Source organism: Lichenostomus cassidix, chromosome 17 (assembly GCF_008360975.1).
Source record: "Lichenostomus cassidix isolate B80296 chromosome 17, HeHo_3.0, whole genome shotgun sequence".
In the NCBI taxonomy this organism is placed as follows: Eukaryota; Metazoa; Chordata; class Aves; order Passeriformes; family Meliphagidae; genus Lichenostomus; species Lichenostomus cassidix.
In genome coordinates, this window is record NC_139497.1 from 9,943,248 (window position 1) to 9,967,001 (window position 23,754).

At 48.2% G+C, this 23,754-nt stretch overlaps 1 protein-coding gene across 16 annotated transcripts in view; it reads left to right on the plus strand.

Annotated features, from left to right (window-relative positions):
* The window catches only part of ZNF618 (zinc finger protein 618), a 160,431-nt gene that overhangs the window by 53,284 nt on the left and 83,393 nt on the right, over positions 1–23,754 (plus strand). For all 16 annotated transcript variants that reach the window (XM_085076468.1, XM_085076474.1, XM_085076472.1 and 13 more), the window contains exon 2: positions 14,936–14,979. In XM_085076468.1, the coding sequence (XP_084932594.1) occupies positions 14,936–14,979 (44 nt within the window). The remainder of the gene's footprint in view (positions 1–14,935; positions 14,980–23,754) is intronic.

Sequence of the window (23,754 nt, forward strand, 5' to 3'; positions counted from 1 at the left end):
GATGCTGCTCACTGCGTGGGCAAGCGGAAAAGTGAGCACTGGGAAGGAGTATTGATGGAGAATTATTGCAGTGAGGCTGTGCCAAGGCTGGGAGGCTCCTGTGCTGCCCAAGGGTGGCTGTGCCCTCGTGGCAGTGAGCAGGAAAAGTGCTGTGGAGCTGGAAAACTGCTTTGGAGCTGGAAAACTGCTGTGGTTTTGTCCAGAGCACACAACATCCACAAAAATCTGTCTGCTAGGCACAAAGTTTTGTGAAGCCCCTCGGAGCCTGGAGCCAAGGAGCTGCTTTGGCATCTTGCTGGGGAAGTCAAGCACTTGGCTGGAACTTGACTTTCTGAGGTTAACTGGTGAAAGGCTGAGAGTGAAGCACAGGCACTGTGGACACTGCTGTTCTTTGTAGAATAGAATAGAATAGAATAGAATAGAACAGAATCAGGATAACAGAGTTCTGGGAAGGGACCTTTAAAACCTATCTCGTTCCAAGCCTCCTGCAGTGAGCAGGGACACCTTCCACTACCCCAGGGTTCTCCAAGCCCTGTCCAGTCAGACCTTGGACAATTCCACAGATCCAGGGGCAGCCACAGCTTCTCTGAGCAACCTGTGCCAGGGCCTCATCACCCTCATTGTAAAAAACATCTTCCTTATATCTAATCTAAATCTCCACTCTTTTAGTTTAAAACCATCTCCCCTTGTCCTATCACTACAGGCCCTACTAAAAACTCTGTTCCCATCTTTCTTATAAATCCCCATTAAGTACTGAAAAGTCATAATTCACTGGCTATTTGCCTTCTATTTGTAAAATAAATTTCTAGATAAGGAAGTGAAGGAATTGGATGGAAAGAAGGATGTTGCTCTTGTTGGAGCAGCATCTATTGCATGTCTTGGTAATCACTATAGAATCATGGAATCATTTTGGTTGGAACAGTCCCCTAAGATCTTTGAGTCCAACTCTGAACCCAGCACTGCCCCACAGTGGGACAGCAGGGACTGTTTCCAGTGTAATACCCTGAGTTACCCCCAGTCTCAGGTGAGTCAGGGTCCTGGAAGGTGTTCAGTGTGTCTTAGCAGGGTAAAGCTTGTCTGTGGGACACTGCTGGGCCCTTGGGCCTGTGCCCAGATGGGCTGGAGCAATCTGAGGTGTCCAATCCTCTAGGCCTGTTTATGGGTTACCTGCTTCTTCCCTCTCCACCAAAGCTCTGTACTGTGGTGCTTTACCAGGAGCTCAGAGCAGCTGTAGTGTCACCAAATGCTGTCCTGGCGCCAGCCTGGGGTGTCTGCTCACCCCACAGGGATGTGGCACAGTGGGTGAGGTGATGTGTGGCATTTGTGAAGAACTGGAGGTGGCCCAATTCAGTTGTCATTTCTACAAAAACAGATGCTTTGGAGTGTTGGCAATGGTGCAGCTCTGACAGGCTCCTGTGCTCCCTGGGCCAGGGACTCTGCTCCAGGCTCCCTCCAGAGATTTTCCCCTAAACTCAGGAACATCCTGGGTCCTCCTTTGTGTTTAGGACCCTGTGGAGGCAAAGTGCATCAAAGCAGAGATCACTCACCAAGAATGGAATTTGGGGATTGGAGAACAGTCCCCAGTATTCCCGTTTTATACAGATGCTCTGAACTGTCTCAGCTTCCCACACTTGGGATGTTATGTGCAGAAAACAATTCTTGGGTGATTTTCTCAGATGTTTACTAAGTAGAGTAATTCATTGAGGATGCTGTGCTTTCGGCCAGTCACAGAACTGGTGATATACCATGTTCCTTGGGGTCAAAACAATAATCTGGAAAATATCCATGGCTGCTGAGGTTATCCATGAGCTGGGTGGAAAATAAAGCACCCAAGGTGTCTGCAATGAAGTGTAGGTGAGCATCAGTTTTTCTTTTCCAGTGGAAAAGCCTGTGGAATGTGGCACACATTTACCTTCTCCCAGCCCAGCATCTCCTGCAGTTGGTGCTCCCAGGGCACAGGAGTAGAGTGGTGTCCAGAGGCTCTCTGGGTGCATCTGGAGGAGGAAACAGCCCTTGGCCTGGGATTTGTTCATCCAGAGGATCACAGATCTGTGGGTTCATTGCTCCTTTCTCAACTTGGAAATCCAACCAGCCTCGGCCAGCCTGTGCTGCTATAACCCCAGATTCCATTTGGGAATTGGGAATTAATGGTGGGCTTGGGGATTTCTCTCATCCTTCGACATGATCCTGCATGACTCTGGCTGCAGGATTCTCCCCAAAATTTTGGGAGAAATTGTGCTGTCTGGCTTTTCTTTTGCAGAGTTTGCAGCAGCTTCTGGCCTGAACATGGGCAGAGGGCTCATGGTGCTGCCTGCAAAATTCAACCCCAAAAGGGATCCTGTAAGAACATTTGTATGTTTTTTGCACCACATTGGAGGTTTTCCAAGACAAATCTGTCCACTCTGCAGGGCTGTGCAAATAATTGATATTCTTGGTTTTCTTGAAGCTCTGAAAAATTGAAAAATTCCTTTTCAGGTTCAGCCAGAAGAAAAATAGATTGATTTGAAGTTTTGTTGTTGCCCAAGAAATAAGGAATATCTTTTTGGGTTTCATAGGCTCCAGTCAAACAGAATCTGGAGCTTATAAGTGCTTCGTTTAGATTTTGAGTGCATCTTACAGTTCTTGCTTTAAAAAATAAATAGAATGTATTTTGCCTGTATGAATCAGAAAATTTAAATGTCAGGGACTGTGTCTCTCCCACTTTTTGAAAATGAGTGTCATACTCTGCTGTGTGAATGGTGCAGAAGTGACACCAATCCATGCCATAGTTGGTCTTGCTGTAACTCCACTTTGGGCTTGAAATAATTTCCTTACAGCTCTGTGCCCTCATTTGTTTCAGCTCCAGGAATAATGAAGAGTTGAAGGTTACCTGGTTGGTCCCACTGATGTTTGTCCCCCACAAAGTGCTTGAAAAAAGTGTCTTTAGCCCAGACAATTGCTCCAAGATGGAGATTTGGGAGTGAGAAAGTGCAGGTCGATGCTCCCTAGTGACATGCTGCTCTTCCCAGTGCCATGCCTGCTTGGAGGGGCTCTGGGGAGGGCTGAGGGTCTCATCCCTCTGCCCTTGGGCAGTGTTTGAGTTGTCTGGGCAGGAGGAGATGATGCTGCAGCTTTCACAGCTCCAGTGGACCAGGAAATGTTTTCCCTCTGACTTTCCAAATCCACCATTGTTCTTGGGAAGCCAGCGAAGCCACCCACCCTTGGGGACACCAGCTTGGACTTACTGGGGTTTTGGGTCTTTTTTTCAGTTAGACTTCTTTATTTTCTTTACTTTTTTTTTTTTAATCTTGGGGGTTTGTTGGTTTATTTGTTGATTTAGATCTGCTCAGGAAGTCGATCTGGTGATATTTATAGGATTTGTGGCTGGTTGATGGGAGTTATTTTGCAAGCAGAATTTCTAAGAATTCTACTTCCAGCCTGCTTTTTCTCCAACTTCATTTCCTCCCCTTCCTTCTCTTTTTTCTCTTTTTACTATTTTTTCCTTGTTTTTTCTTATTTTTTGTTTTTTGAGGGAGCCAGGCAGACTAAACTCTCTGAATTTCCCCCTATAATTACTGCTCTTTTTTAAGTTTGAAGAAATTACCCAGCTTTGTGTGCCTTCTCTCCTTTTTACTTTTAGACCAATGTGGTTGGACTTTTTTTTTTCCCTTTCCAAAGTAAAATTACCACCATTTCATGCTATTTAAACAAGCCAATCATACCAAACTGGGAGAGAAGGTGAAGTCCCACAGTTACCCTCCCAATGGAGAATGTTTTAGTTTCAATCTCACAGCCTGCCTATAAATGCTGCATGGAATTTTTTAAAATACAGATGAAATGTCTATTTTACAAGGATAAAATTTATATTTTGCAAATGTGCAGCCTTTCCCACGAGGAGGTGTTGTGTGCCAGCCTTGGAGGGGATCCTTGGCTGATGCTGGACCTCCTCATGGTGCTGTTCCTCATGCCATCTCACTGCAATATTTATCAAATTATGCAATTTTTTTCTATTCTAGATCTAATTTGCTGCCTTGGATTGTATTTTTCAAGTGTTTAAATTTTCATTGCTTGTCTCAGATTGAAGCTGAACATTTGCAGTACTTTGCAATCTCTGCAGTGCTGTTTGTTATGGAGGGACTCAAAGCATTCTTCACAATTTACCAAAATAAGAGGTAAAACCATCTCCAAAATTCACCATTCTTCCAGGGATCACAGGACTCCCACTGACACCCAAATTACTTAACCATGAGCTGGAGCAGCTGCCCTGGGACTCTCCGCAGCCTCCGGGGTCTGAAGGGCAAAGTCTCAGCCTTATCAAAGCTTCTTCCAAGAGGTGCTTCACCACCAATTCCTTGTGGCTCTGAGATCCACCATGCTGGGGCCAGGGAATGTCCCACCAGTGCCCTGTCCTCTGAGCATGAGCTTGGCACCAGCTGGGTTTGGGTTTCAGTTTTCCTTGTGTGTTGGGTCTCTGTTCCGAGGTATCTGTGTGTCCTGATGGAAGCACCAGTGGTGGGCAGGGGGGAGGTTCCTCAGTTCCTCTGTGTACAGGCTGGGCTGGATCTTTCTCAGGATCCTGTGTGAGGCTCAGGGAGTGGGATTTGAGCTCTGCAGGAGCTCATGGTCCAGGTGGGCCTGGCTCTGGTGGGCCATGCTGCTGTCAGGAACTTGTGCTCCCTTGTGGGTCAGGGGAGCAGCTGCTGAGGGCATGGATGCTCGGGGATGTCTCCTCCCTGCAGTGACACCTGCACTTGTGCTGGCTTTGGACATCCCACTGGGACAGCTCCAGGGCTCTCCTGGCTGGGCATTCCTTGGGCCAAACCACGCTGAGCTCCATGGCTGCCATTCCCTGGCAGGCCTGCCTGGGGGGCTTTGTCTCTGCCTGTCCTGCCCTGCTCATGCTGGGATTGCACACTCAGTCTGGGTAGATTGAACTGTACTGTGCAAGATCAGGGGGTTCTTCAGGTTGGCTGCTAACAGCTGAGCTGTGGTGAGAGAGTAATTGAATCCCAGACTGGTTTGGATTGGGATGGACCTGAAGGATCATCTCCTTCCAACCTCCTGTAGGGACACCTTCCACTATCCCAAGGTGCTCCAAGCCCTGTCCAGCCTGGCCTTGGACACTCCCAGGGTTGGAGCAGCCACAGCTTCTCTGGGCACCCCTGTGCCAGGGCCTCCCCACCCTCACAGGGAGGAATTCCTTTCCAATATCTAACCCTGCCCTCTGGTAGTGGGAAGCCATTCCCCCTTGTCCTGTCCCTCCATCTTTTGTCCCAAGTCCCCCACCAGCTCTCCTGGATCCCCTTTAGGCACTGGAAGGAGCTCTGAGGTTTCCCTGAAGCCTTCTCTTCTCCAATTAAACACCCCAGCTCTCCCAGCCTGGCTCCAGAGCAGAGGGGCTCCAGCCCTCAGAGCATCTCCATGGCCTCCTTTGGACTCTCTCCAGCAGCTCCAGGTCCTTCCTGTGCTGTGGCCCCAGAGCTGGGGGTGCTTCAGGTGGGGTCTCAGGAGGGTAGAATGAAAGAGGAAAATCCTCCCCTTGCCCACATTGCTGGGATGAGCCCAGGAGAGCAGAGCCTGTGCCCCCAGCCCACTCTGCTTGGGAGCTGACTGCTCCAAAACCCAACTGCCAGCTCTTTCCCACCCATCCCATCAACCTGGAGCTGGGAAAGGCTGGAGCTGCTCAGGGCAAGGTTCCTGGCAGTCCCTGCATGCAGAGGAGCCATCACTGCCTCATCAGAGGCAAAGTTCCAAGGCAAAGGCAGGAGGTGCTGAACTCCTGAACTAAACGTGTTGAACATGACTGGGATTCCCTGGATAAATAAGTCCTATTTTAATTTTTTTTCCCTCTATGCACTCGTAGCTTGTTAGATATGTTTGTTTTATCAACTTGGAAAAGTGCCTGTAATAGGATTTTTTAAAAAATTGATTTCCTGAGAGTTTCCTGTGAAATTGGAAACCTGGAAAAACGGGTGGATTTCTGAAATGCTATCGCATGGCTCCTTCACCCCCTTTTTTTCCCCCAAGTAAAAAAAAAACCAATACCTTCCTCCCCCCCAAGGTTTCATTCCATATACATTTATTCTTTAAAAATATTTCCAGCTGTTTCTTTTGCTGGGAAACTCATACCATCTGTAAACAACTGCTCGATGCACATAATTCTGTTGTTTTGCCCGGTCACTCTTATTTTCCAGCTTTTATAATATGAGAGTTCGGAATAATCAGTAATGCCTTTTCTCCTCTTCACCCTCAATTTGATTATTTTTCTCATAAAGAACAGAGTAAGGAGAGCACTGAGCAACAGGAGATGGAAAAAATATTTTGATTACTTTTCAGTTGCTTATAATCAAGGAGTAACTCTTTAAATCCAGACCAATTTGCTGCATTGATTTATTCATAATTTTAATTTCATGACTGTTTCAGGGAAAAACAAAAGTACACGAGGTTGAAGCTTTTTAATACTGGTTTGAACATTTGTAGTTTTAGGTTAAAATTTATTTAATGTTCCCTTTCTTTGGTTACTTCTGCTGGCGTGTGCTGCTCGAGTCTCCCTAGGCTGCCAGGGGAGAAAAATTGAAATTCAAAGCACAAATTCTGCCAGTACTTTCAGCAAGTTCATAAAATTACTTATATGAATATTCCCTTGACTCAGAGGCAACTGCTCACAGCCTTTAAACCTGTCTGGGACTAGCTGGAGGGTGGGAGCTGGGAATGGGTGACAGGGACACCTGGGTCCTTCGGGGCAGGATTGTGACATTTCCGAAGGTCAGAGCACTGCTGGGGCTCAGCACCTGCCCAGGCTGGGGGCATTGTGCTGGGATTCTTCCCTGCCTCACTGATTTTGGTGTTTTCCCCCAAGTTTCAGCCCCATGTGTGCCTTTTCCAGCAGATTCTGTTTAAAACTTCTCAGAAGAACTTTCTGGGGTTACAGAGATGGCTCAAAAATGAGGTGGATGCAGGCAGCACATCCAAGGTGGTAAATGAAGGTTATAAAATGGGAAGATAATAAAGAGTAGACAATAAGTAAATCCAATGAAACTGAATGAGAATATTTTCTAGACTTTAATTTTGATTTTTTTATTAGTATTGTTTACCTACCTATAGTTTTAACCTCCATGGTGCAACTTTCTCTGTCCCAGACCAGAATCTGGGGAGAAGCCTGAGGGAGCCCAGTTTGCAAGACGAAGCAAAAAAAACCCCACAAGAAGAAAAAGTTAAAAGAAAAAGAAGTCTCTTGTCAACACAAAGAGAATTGAAATCAGTGCAGCGAGGGCCCCTGGGCTGAGTCCAGAGTGTCACTGCCAGAGCAGAGGGGATCATTCCAATCTTGGCTTCTTCAGTGCGACCCTGGGCTCACAGCTGGCCTTTGTGTTGGGCTGATCAACCTCCTCGCTGGGTTTGTCATTAGTGTTTGTTATTAATTAGTAATTGGGGGGCACCTTGTGGCTTCCCAGGGCCTGGGAACTGCAGGAAGAGGAGTGGAGAGAACCATTGGGAGCTGTTAATTATCCCCAGCAATAATTAACACGGGGATGGCACTGGAACAGGAGTCACTCCACACCTCTGGGTGGGACTGGGGGACAGCCCTGCCTTCACCTGGGATGGCTGGACAGAGACTGGAGTGTCTCCTCCAAGGCTCCAGGTGAAGGTCCTGGGTGGCTGAGCCCCAGCACTGATCCTACACTGCCATCACTCCATGGTGTTCCCTGGCTGCAGGTCCTCCTGGACATGTGTCCTCTTCGGGGTGGTGGCCACCTGCAGGAAGGAGAGGTGGCCAGGGCCCTAGCCAAGCTGGGGTGATGCTGTGGTCCCATCCAGAAACTGCTCTGATTTCTTTTTAGGTTGCACAACCATCTCCAGCAGCCGTTTATTTGCCTGTGGTGGAGGTGCTCACGTGGGTGAGGTGGATGCTCAATAACCTCATGGATTTTGATGGATTTTGGTCTGCTCAGACGAACCCCAGACACGAAATGTCAGAGGCACCACGTGGGGAATGATGGACTCCCTCTGTCCCCAGGCATGCAGCACTGGGATCCTCTGTCTGTGCAGCACAGGGGTGCTGGGGACAGGTCATGTCCCTGTAGGTCACACTCACCTCAGCCTTCCCAAGGTGAGCCTGACTGGGAAAACTCAGCACTAAAGTACCTCTTGCTAAAGCTTGGCCTAAGTGATGCATTCCTGAAGCTTGGCCAGGAGTAATGAGCACCTTCCTCTCACACTGGAGATCTTCCTGGAGCTGTGCTGGTGCCCAGCTGTGGTCACTGCTCACACAGGGACAGTCCCTGGCTGTTTGGTACCATCCTGTCTCAGATGTCCCCTGGCTCTGGCAGTGGAGCCTCTATGCCCATGATGGGAGTCTCTGCCTTTGTCTTCTGCTGTCCTCAAGCAGCAAACCCTCCCTGGGCTCATCTCAGAGGAGTCAAAACCCTCAGATATTGCTGTTTACCACCAGGCTTTCTCTGTTGGAGCAGGGAACAAGTGCTGGCGTTTCCCAGGGCAAGGCTGCAGCCTACAAGGTTGAGATTCCCCTGGATGTTCCCAAGGAATTCTGACACTAAAGCTGCCACCAGCATCCCACCGTGGGTGTTACCCATGGCCAGGATGGGGGTTGTTTGCAGACCTCATGATGGATTTTGGGGGTTGGGGAACCCTTGCTCCTGGGGCTTGGCTCAGCTGTGGGACCAGGCAGATGCCTCTGGGATAGCTCCCATTTCCTCTTTGCAGATAATTTTTTAATTATTATTATTATTTTGATTGTTTCTTGAGGGGAAGCTGCAGCTGAGGAAATAGGCAGTGCATTCCTCCAGCCCCAGGAACTGACTTGTTCCCAAGTGGAAAATTCATCCCTTTTGGCTGCTCTGATGGATTGGCAAAGGATGAGGAGGGGAAGAGCCACAGCAGCCTAAAGCATTGTGAGATCATTGTCCTTCATGCAGGAGATGCCCTGGCTCTGGGAACCAGAGGAAACAGCCTCAAGCTGTGCCAGGGAAGGTGTAGGTTGGATACTAGAAAAAATTTCTGCATTAAATGGGAGGTCAGGCATTGGCACAGGCTATCCAGGGCAGTGGTGGAATCACCACCCCTAGAAATAAATGTTCCAGGGTGGATGTGGCACTTGGGGACATGAGTTGGTGGTGGCCTTGGCAGTGCTGGGGGAATGGTTGGCCTCGATGAACTCAGAGGGCTTTTCCAGCCTGAGTGATTCCATGATTCTGTGATTCTGAGCACAGCTCTGCCCGGGTCACTCACTGGCTCAACGTTTCTTCCTTCTCTTTATAAACTTCTGGGGATGTTGCTGCGCTTGGAGAAGTGACAAGGACAACATGGGAGTGGCATAGGGGACTGCGGTGCCCCGCAAAATCCGGGGCTTGGGGTTCCTCAGCATCCGCTGTGTTGGCAGGAGGAAGCAAAAATCCAGATTACAAAGGGGCACAAGCACATTTATGGATCCTTGTGCTCTGCAGATGTTTTGGTGTGATGTGGAGCTGCTCTGCTTTTTTTCCCCTCCTATTTAATAAAAATTAAATAGGAAACTGCCAGTGTCTTGCCCTTTGTTTAAAGAAAAGAAAAGAAAAAAGGAAAAAAAAAAAAAGAAAAGAAAAAAGCACTTCCTGCATTTTCTGTGGCTCTGAAGTTAATAACCCCAGACAGCGCAGGTAGCAGGCCTGCAGTTATTTTTATGGCGCATTCCTGTGTCAGACCTGTTTTCAGTTGCTTCTCCCTTTGCCAAATTTTAATTATTTGGGGTGAAATTTTCCATGCTGGGTGCTGCTGGCTCCTTCCAAAATTGAACGTGTGGTTTGTGTTTGGACAAAAATTACTCAGCTGTCTCTGGGAAGGCGTTTGGGGGAAACAGGGTGGGAGTTTGGGTGTTTTTTTCCCTTTTTTTTCCTCAGGTAAACAAACAAGGCAGCCCTTTTACCTCTGAGAGGGAAGGTGCTGTGGGAGAGGAGTGGGGCAAGGAGGTTCTGCTCCTCCTGTGACCCCCAGGCAGAATTAGGGACATTTTCCCTCAGGATGGAGTTCGGAGGCAAATCATAGAAGGTGGCTGTGTATGAATAAATAAATAAATAAATAGATTTAACCCCTTTGCTCCCTGAGGAAGGCTGTGACAGTGCTTTGGGGGTCCCAGCAGCCCCATCCCATCCATGGGAATTGCTCCAAGCGTGGTGTCCATGGATGCAAATCCAAGCGATTTGAATAATTGCTTCTAATCATAATTTAAGTGATCAGGCAGCAAGCCTGTGCTTAAATCATCTGAAATCTCATTTCACATTTTTATTGCTTTTAGTTATTTTTTTGTTTTGCTGTAACTGTTAAAATGTTGGGGTTTTTTCCCAATATAGTCTAGCCCTGTCAATAAACATGGATTTCTCAGGTCAGTTATACATCTGCTTGGACTCCTATTTTTTGACACATTCCCCTGTTAGGAGATGTTGACTGATACATTTCTTATTTATCACATGATTTACTTTTTGCTTACAACTCCAGTCGAGGAGCATATGGCCTGAAACCACATTCTGCTTGCGTGCATTTTCATTTAAAGGATATTTATTGGCATTAGTTAAACAAAACTACCCTAAATGCACCCAATATGTAGAAAAGCAACTTTAGGGAATCATATTTTGAATTGTAAATGATTTTGTGGGGCAGATTGTGTGACATTTTCCAGGCTGTTCCAGCACCCCACATCCGGTCTCCCCACTCATCAGCAGATGTAAATTCTGCTTTTCTCCTTTTTCAGGTGGAAATTAGGAAATCACCAAAATAAATTACTTGGGTAAATGGGAGTGCAGGAGATTCCAAATGGGAGCACAGGAATTTCTGTTCCCCCTCCTCAAAGATGTTCCTTTGTTGGAAGCTGCTCTGACCCATTCTGGTTAAATGGTGATTTCCAGCCTTTCATCCCTTTGACTTCCTCAGGGTATTTTAGTCCTCAAATGCCACTTTCTAGAATTTAAATGCAATGTTTTATTTTAAATGAATAGTATTTTTGGATGAACAGGCTGAGATGGAGAAGGCTCCAGGGAAACCTCAGAGCCGCTTCCAGTGCCTAGAGGGGCTCCAGGAGAGCTGGAGAGGGACTTGGGTCAAGGGATGGAGGGACAGGACAAGGGGGAATGGCTTCACACTGCCAGAGGGCAGGGATGGATGGGATATTGGGAAAGAATTCCTCCCTGTGAGGGTGGGCAGGCCCTGGCACAGGGTGCCCAGAGAAGCTGTGGCTGCCCCTGGATCCCTGGAAGTGCCAAAGGCCAGGCTGGACAGGGCTTGGAGAAGCCTGGGACAGTGGAAGGTGTCCCTGTCCATGGCAGGGAGTGACACTGGATGAGCTTTAAGGTCAATTCCAACCCAACCCAGTCTGGGATGCTCTGATTAATACATCGCCTGCAAAGGCAGTGCTGGGCAGTGCACAAATGTTGAACTGAGCTGTTCCTACAAAATTTGGCAGTTAATTGCAGTTTTGGGAACTTGAACAGTGTGTTCTGGTAGCACCTTTGGTGAGGATGTCTTTTCTTATATCCATGGAGAACTTATGTCTTGAGTACAAAGTCAAATTTTCGAATAGAAAACTCCATGCCCGTCTGCTAATGGATCATTGACACTTTCCTCTGGTTTGTTTTTACATCTTAAATAGGTCACACCAAATCTTGACAACAGCTCTGTCTGAGGCAGCAAAGGGGTTGGTAAGAGAAGGGGAGAAGGGAGTTTTTGCAGAATCCACTCCTGGTCCTGGATTTGGGACTGATCCATTTGAACAGCAGACCATCACAATGGGCAGATGTAGGTTTGATGCTGGTCTGGCTAAAATCAAAGACTGTGTTGGGATAACATTATGCAGAGGTCAGAATTTATTGGAGGCTGGGATTCCTCAAAGCCATGAAGGTCAACCACAGCCAGCCTGCATGGGCTTGGAGCAGCCTGGGATAGTGGGAGGTGTCCCTGCCCACGGCAGGGGGTGGCACTGGATGAGCTGCAAGGTTCCTTCCAACCCAAACCAGTCTGGGATTCTGTGGCTATTTCAGCATCCAGAAACCTTTAAGGCAGCAGCATCTGATCTCATTCAGCTTGGCTTGGTGGTTACATCTGATGGATTATCTCCAAGAGCACCTTGGCTGTGCGAAACCATCGAGATGAGAACTCTTACCTGTGATGGTTCCTTTTTTCCCTTCATTTTTTCTTTCAAAATAAGGGATCTCCCCAGCACTGGTGGGGTCACACCATTGCACCTCCCTTGCTGTGCCCTTCATGGAGGTCATGTCCTTTGCATGGTTCTGTGTCCTGAGGAGGAAGAGCCCATGAACTGCTCAGAAAAGAGGTCAAAACAAAAAAAAAATGGTATTAAAAATAGTAGCAGTAGTAGTAGTAGCAGCAGTAGTAGTAGTAGCAGTAGTAGTAGTAGTAGTAGTAGTGATGATGGTGATAATAATAATAATAATAATAGTAATAACAGAAAGGGGAAATCAGGCAGGGCAGACAGGGGCAGATAAGCAGAAATAAAAGTAAATAATACAATTGTGAGTTGGTCCCAAAGGGGTCATGCAGTGGCTGGGGGATGTTGGGGCTCATGGGGGCTGCAGTCCCCACATCACTTCTTTCCAGTAATTCATTTGCTCAATCCCAGCTGTGAAAGGAGATCTGAAAAGGAACATGGGATGAATGAGAGGATGGGTGGGGTGGTAAATCCCACCTGTGGCACCAGGTACCACTGGGGTGTGACCAGGAATAACCAATGGCATCAGGACATGGTGGTGCTGCTCATCGGGGCTGACTCAGGGTGAACAAAGTCTTGCTGCCAAGGAGGAGGAATTACTTTGCAATCTCAGTTTTCCAAAGTTGGAGTTGGCACCAGGCCTCCCAAACAGGGATATTTTCATTTTTGGGAATATTTAGGTAACCCTTGGAGTGGGCTGGGCCTTGGATTTTGTGCCTTTCCTGTGGATTCCCCAGAGGGTGCTGGGCACTGCTCAGGCTCCCCAGGGAATGGGCACAGCCTGAGGCTGCCAGAGCTCCAGGAGTGTTTGGGCAATGCTGCCAGGGATGCACAGGGTGGCATTGTTGGGGTGTCCTGTGGATTCCATGATCCTTGTGGGTCAGAATATCCTTCCAGCTCAGGATATTCCATGTTCCATGATTCAGCAGGCAGTTTTCCTGTGGAATCCTCATGGCAGAAGCCTGCAGAAGGTTCCTGTGATCAAAGATGTGGCCCATGGGTTGTGTGAGGTTGGGTTGGGCACAAAACTCTTTGAACAGACAGGAATTGCAAGGTTCCCATCTCTGGGGGGTTTCAGGCCTCACCAACCTCCAGCACCCCTCAAGGTTTCTGCCCTGGCTCTATATTAAGTCTCCTTTTTCCTGTTTTGTTCCCCCCTTTTTTTTGTACACACAGATCTAATCTTCTAGAAAATGCCCCGAAGGTTTGAGCAATCTACCAGTTGCAGGAACCCATAAAGCCTTTTTTCCCCTTTTTTTCCCATTGTGTAAGCATGACAAATCATTAATTTTTGATTGATTGCTTTGAATTATGGGTGCTCTGACATCCTTTCTGTAGCTGAACAGCTGTATAACAAATGAACATATCAGTGCTCACAAAAGATTGGAGATCTAACAGAAGCAATTACGTTGTCAGCTCCTCCCTTCTGGCTTTTCCCAGGCAATGGAGAGAAGAAATTTTTTAACAGAAATTCCTCAAGTGGCTCACAATAATAATAATCATCATCATAATAATAAAAAAATACCTTTTTGTAATTGAATTAGATTTTTATCTCTTCATTTCCAGTGGATTTCGTATCCCTTCAGAAGCCAGGTTGTGTTTCTGCTTTGTGTAACTTGGAGAATCCCTTTGAAGAAAATTTTACATGAAGAATTAAAAAAAATAAAATCAAATTGCGAATTTTTTTTTTGGTTGCTATTCCTTTAAGATTTCAGAATTGCACCAGTGCACTAAATGTGACCTCCATAACTTTTAAATTAAGAATTTATGCTGGCTTGAAATTTATGAAATATTTCAGCATGAAAGAAAGCCTTTTTCCCTCAGGAAAATTGAGCAATAAATCACAGCACTCTCGATTTACTGCCCTACAGCCAGCCAAAGATAGGATTTTTTTCCTTCCCCCCTTCGTTCTGAAAAAAAAAAAAAAATATAAAAAAAATGTAATCATATAAGACAGCTTAGCTGCTATCCTCCCACTCTCTAGAATTTTTAATTTCAGCTGTTTCTGCTTGGATTTATTTCCAATATTCCTGCTCGGCTTTTCAATTTCCTCAGTTATTAAATTTTAATTCAGTGCATTAGCATTTAAATTAAAAAAGGGTTTATTTTATCGAAATCGTTGGCTGGCCCCCATCCTGCTGCACATGAATTGCCTGTTTCTGCCATTTGCACAAAATGTGAAATGCAGCTAATATCTTTTAACTTGTATTTGCACAAATTCAGAAATAAAATTTCTGGAATTGGAATAATATTGTCTTTCCAAGGAAGACTCTCATCAGCGAGCTGGGGAAAGAGGCGAGAGGACACCCTGGGCCCTCCCTGCTCAGCCCTCTGTGGCCTGCAGGGGCTAATTAGGGCTAATTGGCGCTAACGAAGGGAGGTGCTGGGCCTGCCCCAGAGCAGGGCATTCCCACTTGGACACAGCCTGGAATTTGGTATTCCTTCCTTATTTCCCACTCGCCAGTCCCATGGTTTTGCATCCGAGGGATCATTGCTGGAGACTTTGGTTGCATGAGAGTGACCAGAGAGAATCAACTCAGGAAGAACCTCCATGGTGGCTCTGAGGCTCCAGTCCTGACATCCTGGGGTTCGTTGCCTGCCAGGCACCCCAGAGCTGAGCACAGGGTGTGTGTGGAGCCCATGGAAAATCTCCAGGTGTTTGGGTGCAGCTGGGAGCAGGAAGGGGCTGGAGAGCAGCCTTGTCTTTCTTAACCTTATCAGACTTTTCTTTTTGTGTCTCAGGCTGACGAGAGCAACAGCAGTGGGAGGAGGAGCTCTTCCAGCAGGTAGGGTTGGATTGCTGGTGGGATTGGTGGGTGGATGCAGCTCTGCTCAGATGGGGGTGGCAGGGGTGGCTGCACAGGAGGGATGTGTGGGAGCTGTCAGAGCCCAGTGTCCATGCAGCCATTTTTGGATTGAGCTGGATGGGTGGAGGTAGGAGGGCTCACCCTGGCCTTGGGGGTTGAAGGCAGAGGTGGTTTGTGGGTGGGGTGGGGTGGGGTGTGCCAGCCGAGTCCCCCCAGCATGAGGCTGTTGAATGGAGACCTTGGGCCAGCTGACCCTTCTGCTCCCACACAGGAGGAGAGGACAGAGGTGTCCCACCAGCCCAGCCCTCTCTGATCCCACTGAGGGGTGTCTCTGCTGCTCCCTCTGGGGAAGGACATGCTGAGATGGCTCTGCTCTGGGCTGTGGCCTCTCCTGCTGGTGCTGTGGGATGTCTCACCTTGGTGGCATGCACTAAGATTGCGCTTCTTGGTCCCTTTCCATCTCTTATCTAGTGGAGTCAGTCCAGAGCTGTGAAAGTGTGGAAGAAGGGGCACCTTTCCTTCCTTGGCCATGCACAAATTCCATCTGGTTGGGTTTCTACTGGGGTGGTGGCAGGAGCAAAGTGTGCTTTGGTGACAGTGGGATTTACCTGGTCCCATGTGTGCCCAAAGCCAGTTCCTGGTTGTTTGCCATCCACAAGCCAAGGGGCAAACTGAGCTCCCAAGTTTAAAAGGTTTTGTGGTAGAAATAGGTGGAAATATAGACTGGGGATGACAGACTGGAAACAGGAGCAACACTGCCTCTTGGCAGTGGGAAGCCATTCCCCCTTGTCCTGTCCCTCAGTCTCTCATCCCAAGTTGCTCTCCACTGCCTGCACATGGGTGTGACCTGCATGGGGTGACACCCTCTGGGCACTCAGAGCAGGTTTGCCTGTCACTGGCCGAGGCAGGTCACCTGTGCCATGGAGCTGAGCCTGGTGGGTCACAGGGCTTTCCCCTGGGCACTCCCTGCCCTCAGCAGTGCAGCAGGAACACCAGTGAGCACCAGTGAGCACCTGCATCCCCTCGGCACTGCTGGCCTCCTTCTGCCTTGTGTGTCCTCCCGGTGACACCATCTGCCCACTAACCAAATGCTGGACCATCTTTCCATCCCCTCCAGGGCCTTGAAAGCACTGTGGAAGTTTTATTGCTTAGATAAAACCCATCCTTCCACATTAAACCCCATTCTGTTGGGATCTCCAAACTGCTGTGGTGATGATGCTCTCCCTGCCTCCCACTGCTGACCTTGCACAGTCCCTGTCTGCTTTGATGCTCCCACTGTGGTGGCTGATCCCTGCCTGGCACCCCAGCTCTGCCAGTGGCATTTCAGGATGAAATGCTCTCATTTCTGGCAGCTTTTTGTCCATCTGGCACTGCCTGGCATTGAACACCTCTGGGGTGCCCCTGAGCTGGGCAAAGGGGAGCACTGGGTGTCTGTCACAGCGGAAAACTCTGTCTCACTTTGGGGGTGGCTCTTCTGTAGTCCAGCAGCACTGGCTCACAGGACACTGGGAATTAGCCTGAAGGAAGTCTTGGAAAGAAGGCACAGGCTGAGGAGCAAGGGGAGAGGAGCTAAGCATCATTGCCTTCCTTGTACTATTTATTCCAACTTTAACTCGGTTTCTCAGCTCTCACGGGAGGGTTTCCCAGAGCAGGTGGGTGAGTGCATGCTCCATGTGGGAGATGACCTTTGGGGTGTCCATCTCACCTGCCCACGGTTGTCCTGGGGCCAAGCACCTGAACATCCTCCTAGGAGTGAGCTATTGTCCTCCCCAGGGCAGGGATGGAGCTCTCGGGCAGGAGGGAGAACTTCCCTCCATTATCCCTGTTCCTTTGAATGTACAGAGGAGCGTGAGGCTCCAAATCACTTTATTCCTTGTAGAAAAGTAGAAACAAAACCCACTTTATCATCTACCTGACTGAACAAAAGGTGGTCAAAGAAAGGAGAACGACCAAGCCCATTTAAAAATAATAAAACAGAATCAAAATGTAATATTTCAAGGAAGCTCTGTCAGCGACTGAAGATGGAAATGTGCCTTGGACTGAATCTGTGAGGTCATCAGTGGATGGAGACTCAAGATGGATGTTTCTCAAAGTCATTGCTGCTTGAAATCCTCACTAATTGCAAACTATCAAGGAAGCTTTTAACAATTAATTTACATCAGTAAAAATATAAGCCAAAATAATATAGCATAATATAATATAGTATAATATAATTAATATAATATAATCAAAGTAAAGTTGCCTGGATTTTATCTTCCTGCAACTTTTTTTATTTCACAATAGCAGGCTTGGTTTTAAGTGGTGACCATAGGGTTGATCCTATTTTTATTTTTTTACTGCAGTGAATTGATTTTATTCTGTTTCAAGCAAACACTGAAAGCTCTGAAGGCCCAAGGGTTTGTGATCCCAGCAGCCCCAGCTCCATGGGTCTCGTGCTGCCTTTGGAACAACAGTGTGTGTAGCTGGGGGCAGAGTGCACTCACTCTTCTCCTCCCTGATTAACTCCCGTGTGGTTCCTGCACCTCAGTGAGTGCTCAGTAATGGGAGATTTTAAAAGGTGAAGAGAATTCTTAGGAGCACAGAAAAACCCCCTTCCTTTAAGGCAGCCAGAAGAGAGATGGCTGCTTGCCTTGGGGAAGATGACAACTAAGAGACAACCTGACAAAGCTGTGCGTGTTTTTGAACACTCCAGAAAAGGTAGATCAGAGGCTTCTTTCTTCCTTTTGCAAGGAAAAAAGAGACAGTCAACAAAATTAAAAAGCAGCAAATTAAAAGCCAGTAAAAGGCAGGATGTTTTCCTGCATGATGGGCAGTGATGTGATGGGAACATGATGCCAAGAGGTGGGTGCTCAGCAGGGCTGGGAGGAGGCTCAGCTGCAGCGTGGTGACAGTGGTGCCTGAGGCTCTGAGACTCACAGAGTCACACACTGGCTGGGCTTAGATGCAACCTCAGGGTCCATCTCATTCCACCCCCTGCCATGGGCAGGGACACCTTCCACTATCCCAGGTTGCTCCAAGCCCTGTCCAGCCTGACCTTGGACACTCGCAGGGATCCAGGGGCAGCCACAGCTTCTCTGGGCACCCTGTGCCAGGGCCTGCCCACCCTCACAGGGTGGAATTCCTTCCCAAAATCCCATCTATCCCTGCCCTCTGGCAGTGGGAAGTCATTTCCCCTTGTCTTGTCCCTCCATCCCTTGTCCCAAGTCCCTCTCCAGCTCTCCTGGAGCCCCTTTAGGCACTGGAAGTGACTCTGAGGTCTCCCTGGAGCTTCTCTTCTCCAGGTGAACATCCCCAGCTCTCCCAGCCTGGCTCCAGAGCAGAAGGGCTCCAGCCCTCAGAGCATCTGTGTGGCCTCCTCTGGACTCATTCCAACAGGTCCATGTCTTGTGTTGGGGGCCCCAGCGCTGGACATGGTCTGACCCTATCCCGTGGGCGACCACAAGGCAGGAGATCAGTTCGTTGCTGATGTCCTGATGTGCACTGCAGACTTTCTTGAAGCTTCTTCTGAAGCCCCTTCTGCACATGGTGACCAGTTTGGGTGTCCCTGTCTGGTGTGAGTGTGTGACAGTCCCAGGGCATTGGTGGGACAGGAGGGCAGTGTGGGAGCTGCACTGGGAGCTGTGGGCCTTGGGGTGAGCACTGGGAGTCTCCATAAGACTGTTGTAGCACTAACTACTTCCCAGTAATTAATGTCAGCATTCAGATGGTGGGTTCTGGATCCTGACAAGAAATAATTGAAAAACCAAATGTGCAATTATGTCTGACAAGCAGCGTGTGCTTTTCTTGGTCACCAGAGCCTTGTGTAGTCATGTGTTAGACACGGTTTTATATAATTATTATTGTTTATATGGCGGGTGTCAGAGGAAGGAGGAATTTTAGTTTCAAGTCCTCTGTTGGCTATTTATTTTAAAGTCATTAGATTTGTTTTCAGACTTAACTACACTTAATGTGCGAGACTCCTGCTGAATAAATCAGCCCCTGATATAGGAGCTGCATCTGTTTGCGGAGGGAATGGAGCCAGCTGGAAGCTCAGCCCCGTCTGCAGCAGGGCTGTCACCAGCCGGGGAACCCAACTCGCTCGCGGCACAGATGTAGCTGTGCAAGAGCTCTGCTCCCGCAACTGGGGGAAATCCAGGCCTGCTGGGGCTGGGAGCTGCTGGTGAGGGCAGGGGTGGCTCTTGGTTATTGCAGCATTAACAGCACTGGGGTGCAGGTCCTGAGCAGGGCAGGAGGGCTGGTGGAGGTGCAGGTCCAGCAGGAAGGCTCTGGGTGGGAGCAGAGCAGGATTGTTCCCAGGAGGTGCCAGAAGTCTCCCAGCTCTGACATGGTGCAGTTTTCCCAGATGCTCCAGACCAAGCTGTGGTGCTTCAGGGGTCTGAGTGTTTCAGTCTGTGTCAGATGTGACTTCCATGGAATCACAGAATCCCCTGAGTGGGGAGGGAGCCACAGGGATCATCCAGTCCAACTCCTGTCCCTGCACAGACCCCCAACAATCCCACCCTGTCCATCCCTGGCAGCATTGTCCAAACACTCCTGGAGCTCTGGCAGCCTCAGGCTGTGCCCATTCCCTGGGGAGCCCCATGAGGAGAAGGTGTTGAGAACTGGTTGCACTCATTTTGCTCCTTCTAGACTGACCTTTCTCCAGCCTCTCTGGTGACACCTTCCCCTCTCCTCCCTGTGTTCCTTGCTCTGTCCTTTGTGGACAGCTCCTGTCACCCAAGGGAGGGTCTGCCCTGGGATGACACCAGCTCTTCTTCAGGCTCCTCTTCCAGCTCACCAGGTCCCCAGCACTGGGGGAGGACAATTTCTGAGGCTGTGGTCCTCTGAACCTCAGGAGAAGGCTCTACACCCTGTGGAGGGACAGGCCTAGGGCTGAGTGTTTCCAGGAAGCAAAATTACTTGAATTGTCTCCTCTTTCTTTAAGAGGCAACCCATGGGATTTTCAGTTCCAGTGTGCGAAGAAGCTTCCAAGCCATCCTGCATCAGAAAAAGAGAAAACTCTTACTAATTAGGCAAGGAATTTAATAAGCCTTGGTGCTCGCTGAAGGGCTCTCACCAGCCATCTTCAAAAAGAAACCAGCCAACCAACCAACCAGCACAAAGCCCCCAGAAGTGCCCTCTGGCCAGTTTAAGAGCAGTGGATAGTTCAGCTCTGTACCGCAGCCAGCACAGAAGCTGTGGGGAGCCTGTGCAGGTTTCCTTGAAACCCAAAAGAAGGTCAAATGTCCATGTCCAAGGAGATGACAGTGCTCAGACACATCCCACCTTCCAGGGACTGGAATATTTTCTGTGTAAACCACACGAATTTGCCAAATGCCAGAGTCCTAGAGAGCTCTGGATGGTGTGAGGTGGAGAAATGTCCCTTTCTGGAGCCATAAAGTACCAAGATGTGGCAGCTCTAAAGCCTTCAGGAAAGCTGAGCTACCAGGAACTCGTTCTCCTTGGGTCACCCCCTCACTCCTCGTGCTGTGCTGGGGACCTGTGGCCATTTCAGTTCTCACCCCCTCAGTCATTTCTTAGTCAAGCAACACAGAGCTCTTTCACTGATATAAATAAACCCTTAATCTATTCTCTTTGTTTTCCCCTGAATTTCTTTGTCTCTGTTGACATTTCCACGCTTGAAAATTTAAAGACGCTGGCAGCTATTCCATTATCATCTTAAATTCAGTTTTTAACCTGCATCATTTGTGTGGCGCATTTTTTATCTGACTGCATTCTTTTGCTTTTGGCAAAGAGTGTGCGGTTGTTTTTTGTTGGATAAGCCAAATTTTTTTTATATTTGGTTAAACTTTCCTCTTCAAACCATCCTCAAGATATTCCTAATAAGGACTGAAGGGAATTTGTTTTGCTAATACCTTAGGAATTCTTTGTGGCTCTTGACTATTGTTCTGGTTTGTATTTTAATGTTTAATTTCCAGAGGAGAGGCAGCCTGATTTGGTCCTGGAGTTTACCTTCTCAGAAGGATTCGGAGCTGCCGAGTGTCCCTTGAGGAATGAACGCATGATTAAATTCCTCTTGGACTTCCTGAAGCAGAGTTTGCTGTCAGGAAAGGTTGTGTGTTTTACTAGACCCAGATAGCTGGAAAAATTAAGTATTCTGCTTTGTTTATTTGTTTTCCCTAGATTTTAGCACTGACACCACACACACCACTGAGTGCTGCATTATGTGTTTTGGGCTTTTTGAAAGCTGTTACCTCTGTTTTCAGAGCTGGCTGCCCTCAGAGCCTCAGGGTGAACTTCCCTTAGGCATCTCTCTTCTACAAAACCTTCACGTCCTTTAAATTTATGAACTCCTTAATAATATTTGTATTTATTGAGCAAATTTCTTCCAGGAAAACCTGAATGGCAGCTACTGTCACACTTCTGCCTGCAGAAGGATGTGGCCTCATGTTCTGATTTCAGTTTATTTTGGAGGGAGAAAGCAGAGAATGTAAATGTGTCCCAGATAGAGGCAGGGTTTGGGCTGCTTCTCCTGCCTCAGGGATTTTCTTTGAGTGCCTAGTTAGCTTGATAACCCCAGGTCCAACTGACTTGGAGCAATGGCCTCAGAGCCTCCAGGAGCTGATGGCACAGAGGGGGGCACCAGCCTCATGAAAAATCCAGCCAAAACCCCAAGGATTCAGCTCCTGGGCCATGGACAGAACCAGCACAGACTGCAGTAGCACTTGGAACCTCACAGGGACCTTGAAGTCCTTGAATCCTGAGATTCACTAGAGTGTGTTGCCTGTGGGAGATGCCCAGAAGCTCTGACCAGCTTTTGCTTTTTTTCTGTTCTTCAGCAAGTCTTCATTCCTGCTGATGGAGGAGAGAGTTCCCATTTCCCAAAATAATATCAGGACATGAGTGAACAGGTTTTTCCTACAACTTTTGCTTTCAGAGGCTAAATGCACACTTTGGGAATTCACAGTGGCATCATGGAAAATTGTGAAGAGAACTGAAACCTCCTGGTGGACAAATGACCATGGACTTGTACCTCTCTGTGACCAAGTGAAAATTTGGGTTTCAGGTACATGCACCAGCATGTGCTGCTGTCATGTGTGTCACCAAGAGTGCTGGTGGCACAGTTGGGTATCCTGCTTGGGTATCCATGCTCCAGAACATGGACAGGCTCTCAAATGTGCATGGAAAGAGTCAAGGATTAGAAGGAATTTTAGTGTGCACAAAGTGTACATTAAAGAAGTGTTTGCTTTGCTTCATTCGAGCAGAGAGGGTTTTTCTTCTATGGAGGGAAGATTCCCAGTAAGAAAACCTCTTTTCCAGCAAATGCCCAATGACCAGAGGCAGCAATCCACACTGGAAGTAAAGGGCCTGTTCTGGAAAATAATCTCTCACAGGAGGGACCCAGAAATGGGGTGGTTATTCAGCACTTTACATATCAGCACCAGGACATCTCCTCTGAAAGATGCTGGCTCAGGCTGCAGAGGGGGTTTGGCAGAGGCTCCGTGAGCAGTGACAGGGAGAGGAGGTTGTGTCCCTTTGGAGAGGAGCAGCTCTGGACACTGTGACACTGGAGCTTGGGGTGGTGTCTTGTCTTTTCAAGCTGTGAGGGAACATCTGAAGCTGGAGCCTGGAGCCAAGGAGCAAAGATTTAATCGTAACACTGGGAAAACAGCTATGCTTTTCTCTCTTTCAGCCCTGCACTTGAAAATCTTCTTGCCTGGTGATGTCTGCAAAAGAGGTGTCCCCAGTGAAGGACACCAGGCAGTTCCTCTGCTTCCTGATCTCCTCCCTCTCCTGGTGTAAGGCATGGGGCTCACCCCCCTGGGCTGCCCCAGGAAGCAGATCTGATGGGGAGGGGTGAGAAAGCCACCACAGCTAATTTATCAGACAAGAAGATTTTCAACTTACATCCTTCTTTTTCTTGTCTCTGCTTTCATCATCTCCATGTAAAATGAGAGTTCATTTACATCTGTTCTGTCTATTCTACTTCCCATAGCTCCAGTCAATGACAGGAACCTTCTGGTTCTTGTAAAACCACGGCAGACATCTGTAAATTGAGCCCAGTTTCAGCCTCCCCTATATTTTGCTTCCTTTGCTTTCTGGCAGCTGAGGCCTTTTGATTTGGCCTGGGATGAGCTAACTGCACATTGGTTTCCAGAGGACAAGCAGGAGCATCCCACTGATGCTGGTGTCCTGCTGGGTTCTGCAGAGGTGCCCATTGCATGGTCCTCATGAGTGTTGGTGAGTCTTTCCTGAACCTTTTTGGTGCTGCAGACTAGCAGAGCCTCCCAAGGACTGCCCAAAGTGTATTTCCATTTTACTCTTAACTGGGCACACTCAGGGGGTTGTTCATTCAAGCAGAGGGGGTTTTCCTCCTATGGAGGGGAGATTTCCAGTAAGAAAACCTCTTTTCCAGCAAATGCCCAATGAGCAGAGGCAGCAATCCACACTGGAAGTACAGTGGGAGATACCCTTGTACCCCTCTGCCAAGGGGTATCACCATGGAATCACAGAATGGGATGGGTTGGGTTAGGGGGACTTTGAAGACCAACCTTGTTCCACCTCCTGCCGTGAGCAGGGACACCTTCCAGGGACCAGGCTGTGCAGAGCCCTGTGCAACTTGGCCATCACTGATATCATCAAGGCACTAATGATCTCTGGGTTTTCCGGCTTGAGTATTGTTTGGAAAAACCAAAAGATGCTCCACATTTGCTGCTAGGGCAGGAGAGTTGTTTGTAGGTGTTGGTTCAGAGTGGTACATCCTCCTCCACATGTGTTTCCTTTTCTTCTCCTTTTGAGGAGCTGATGTTGAAG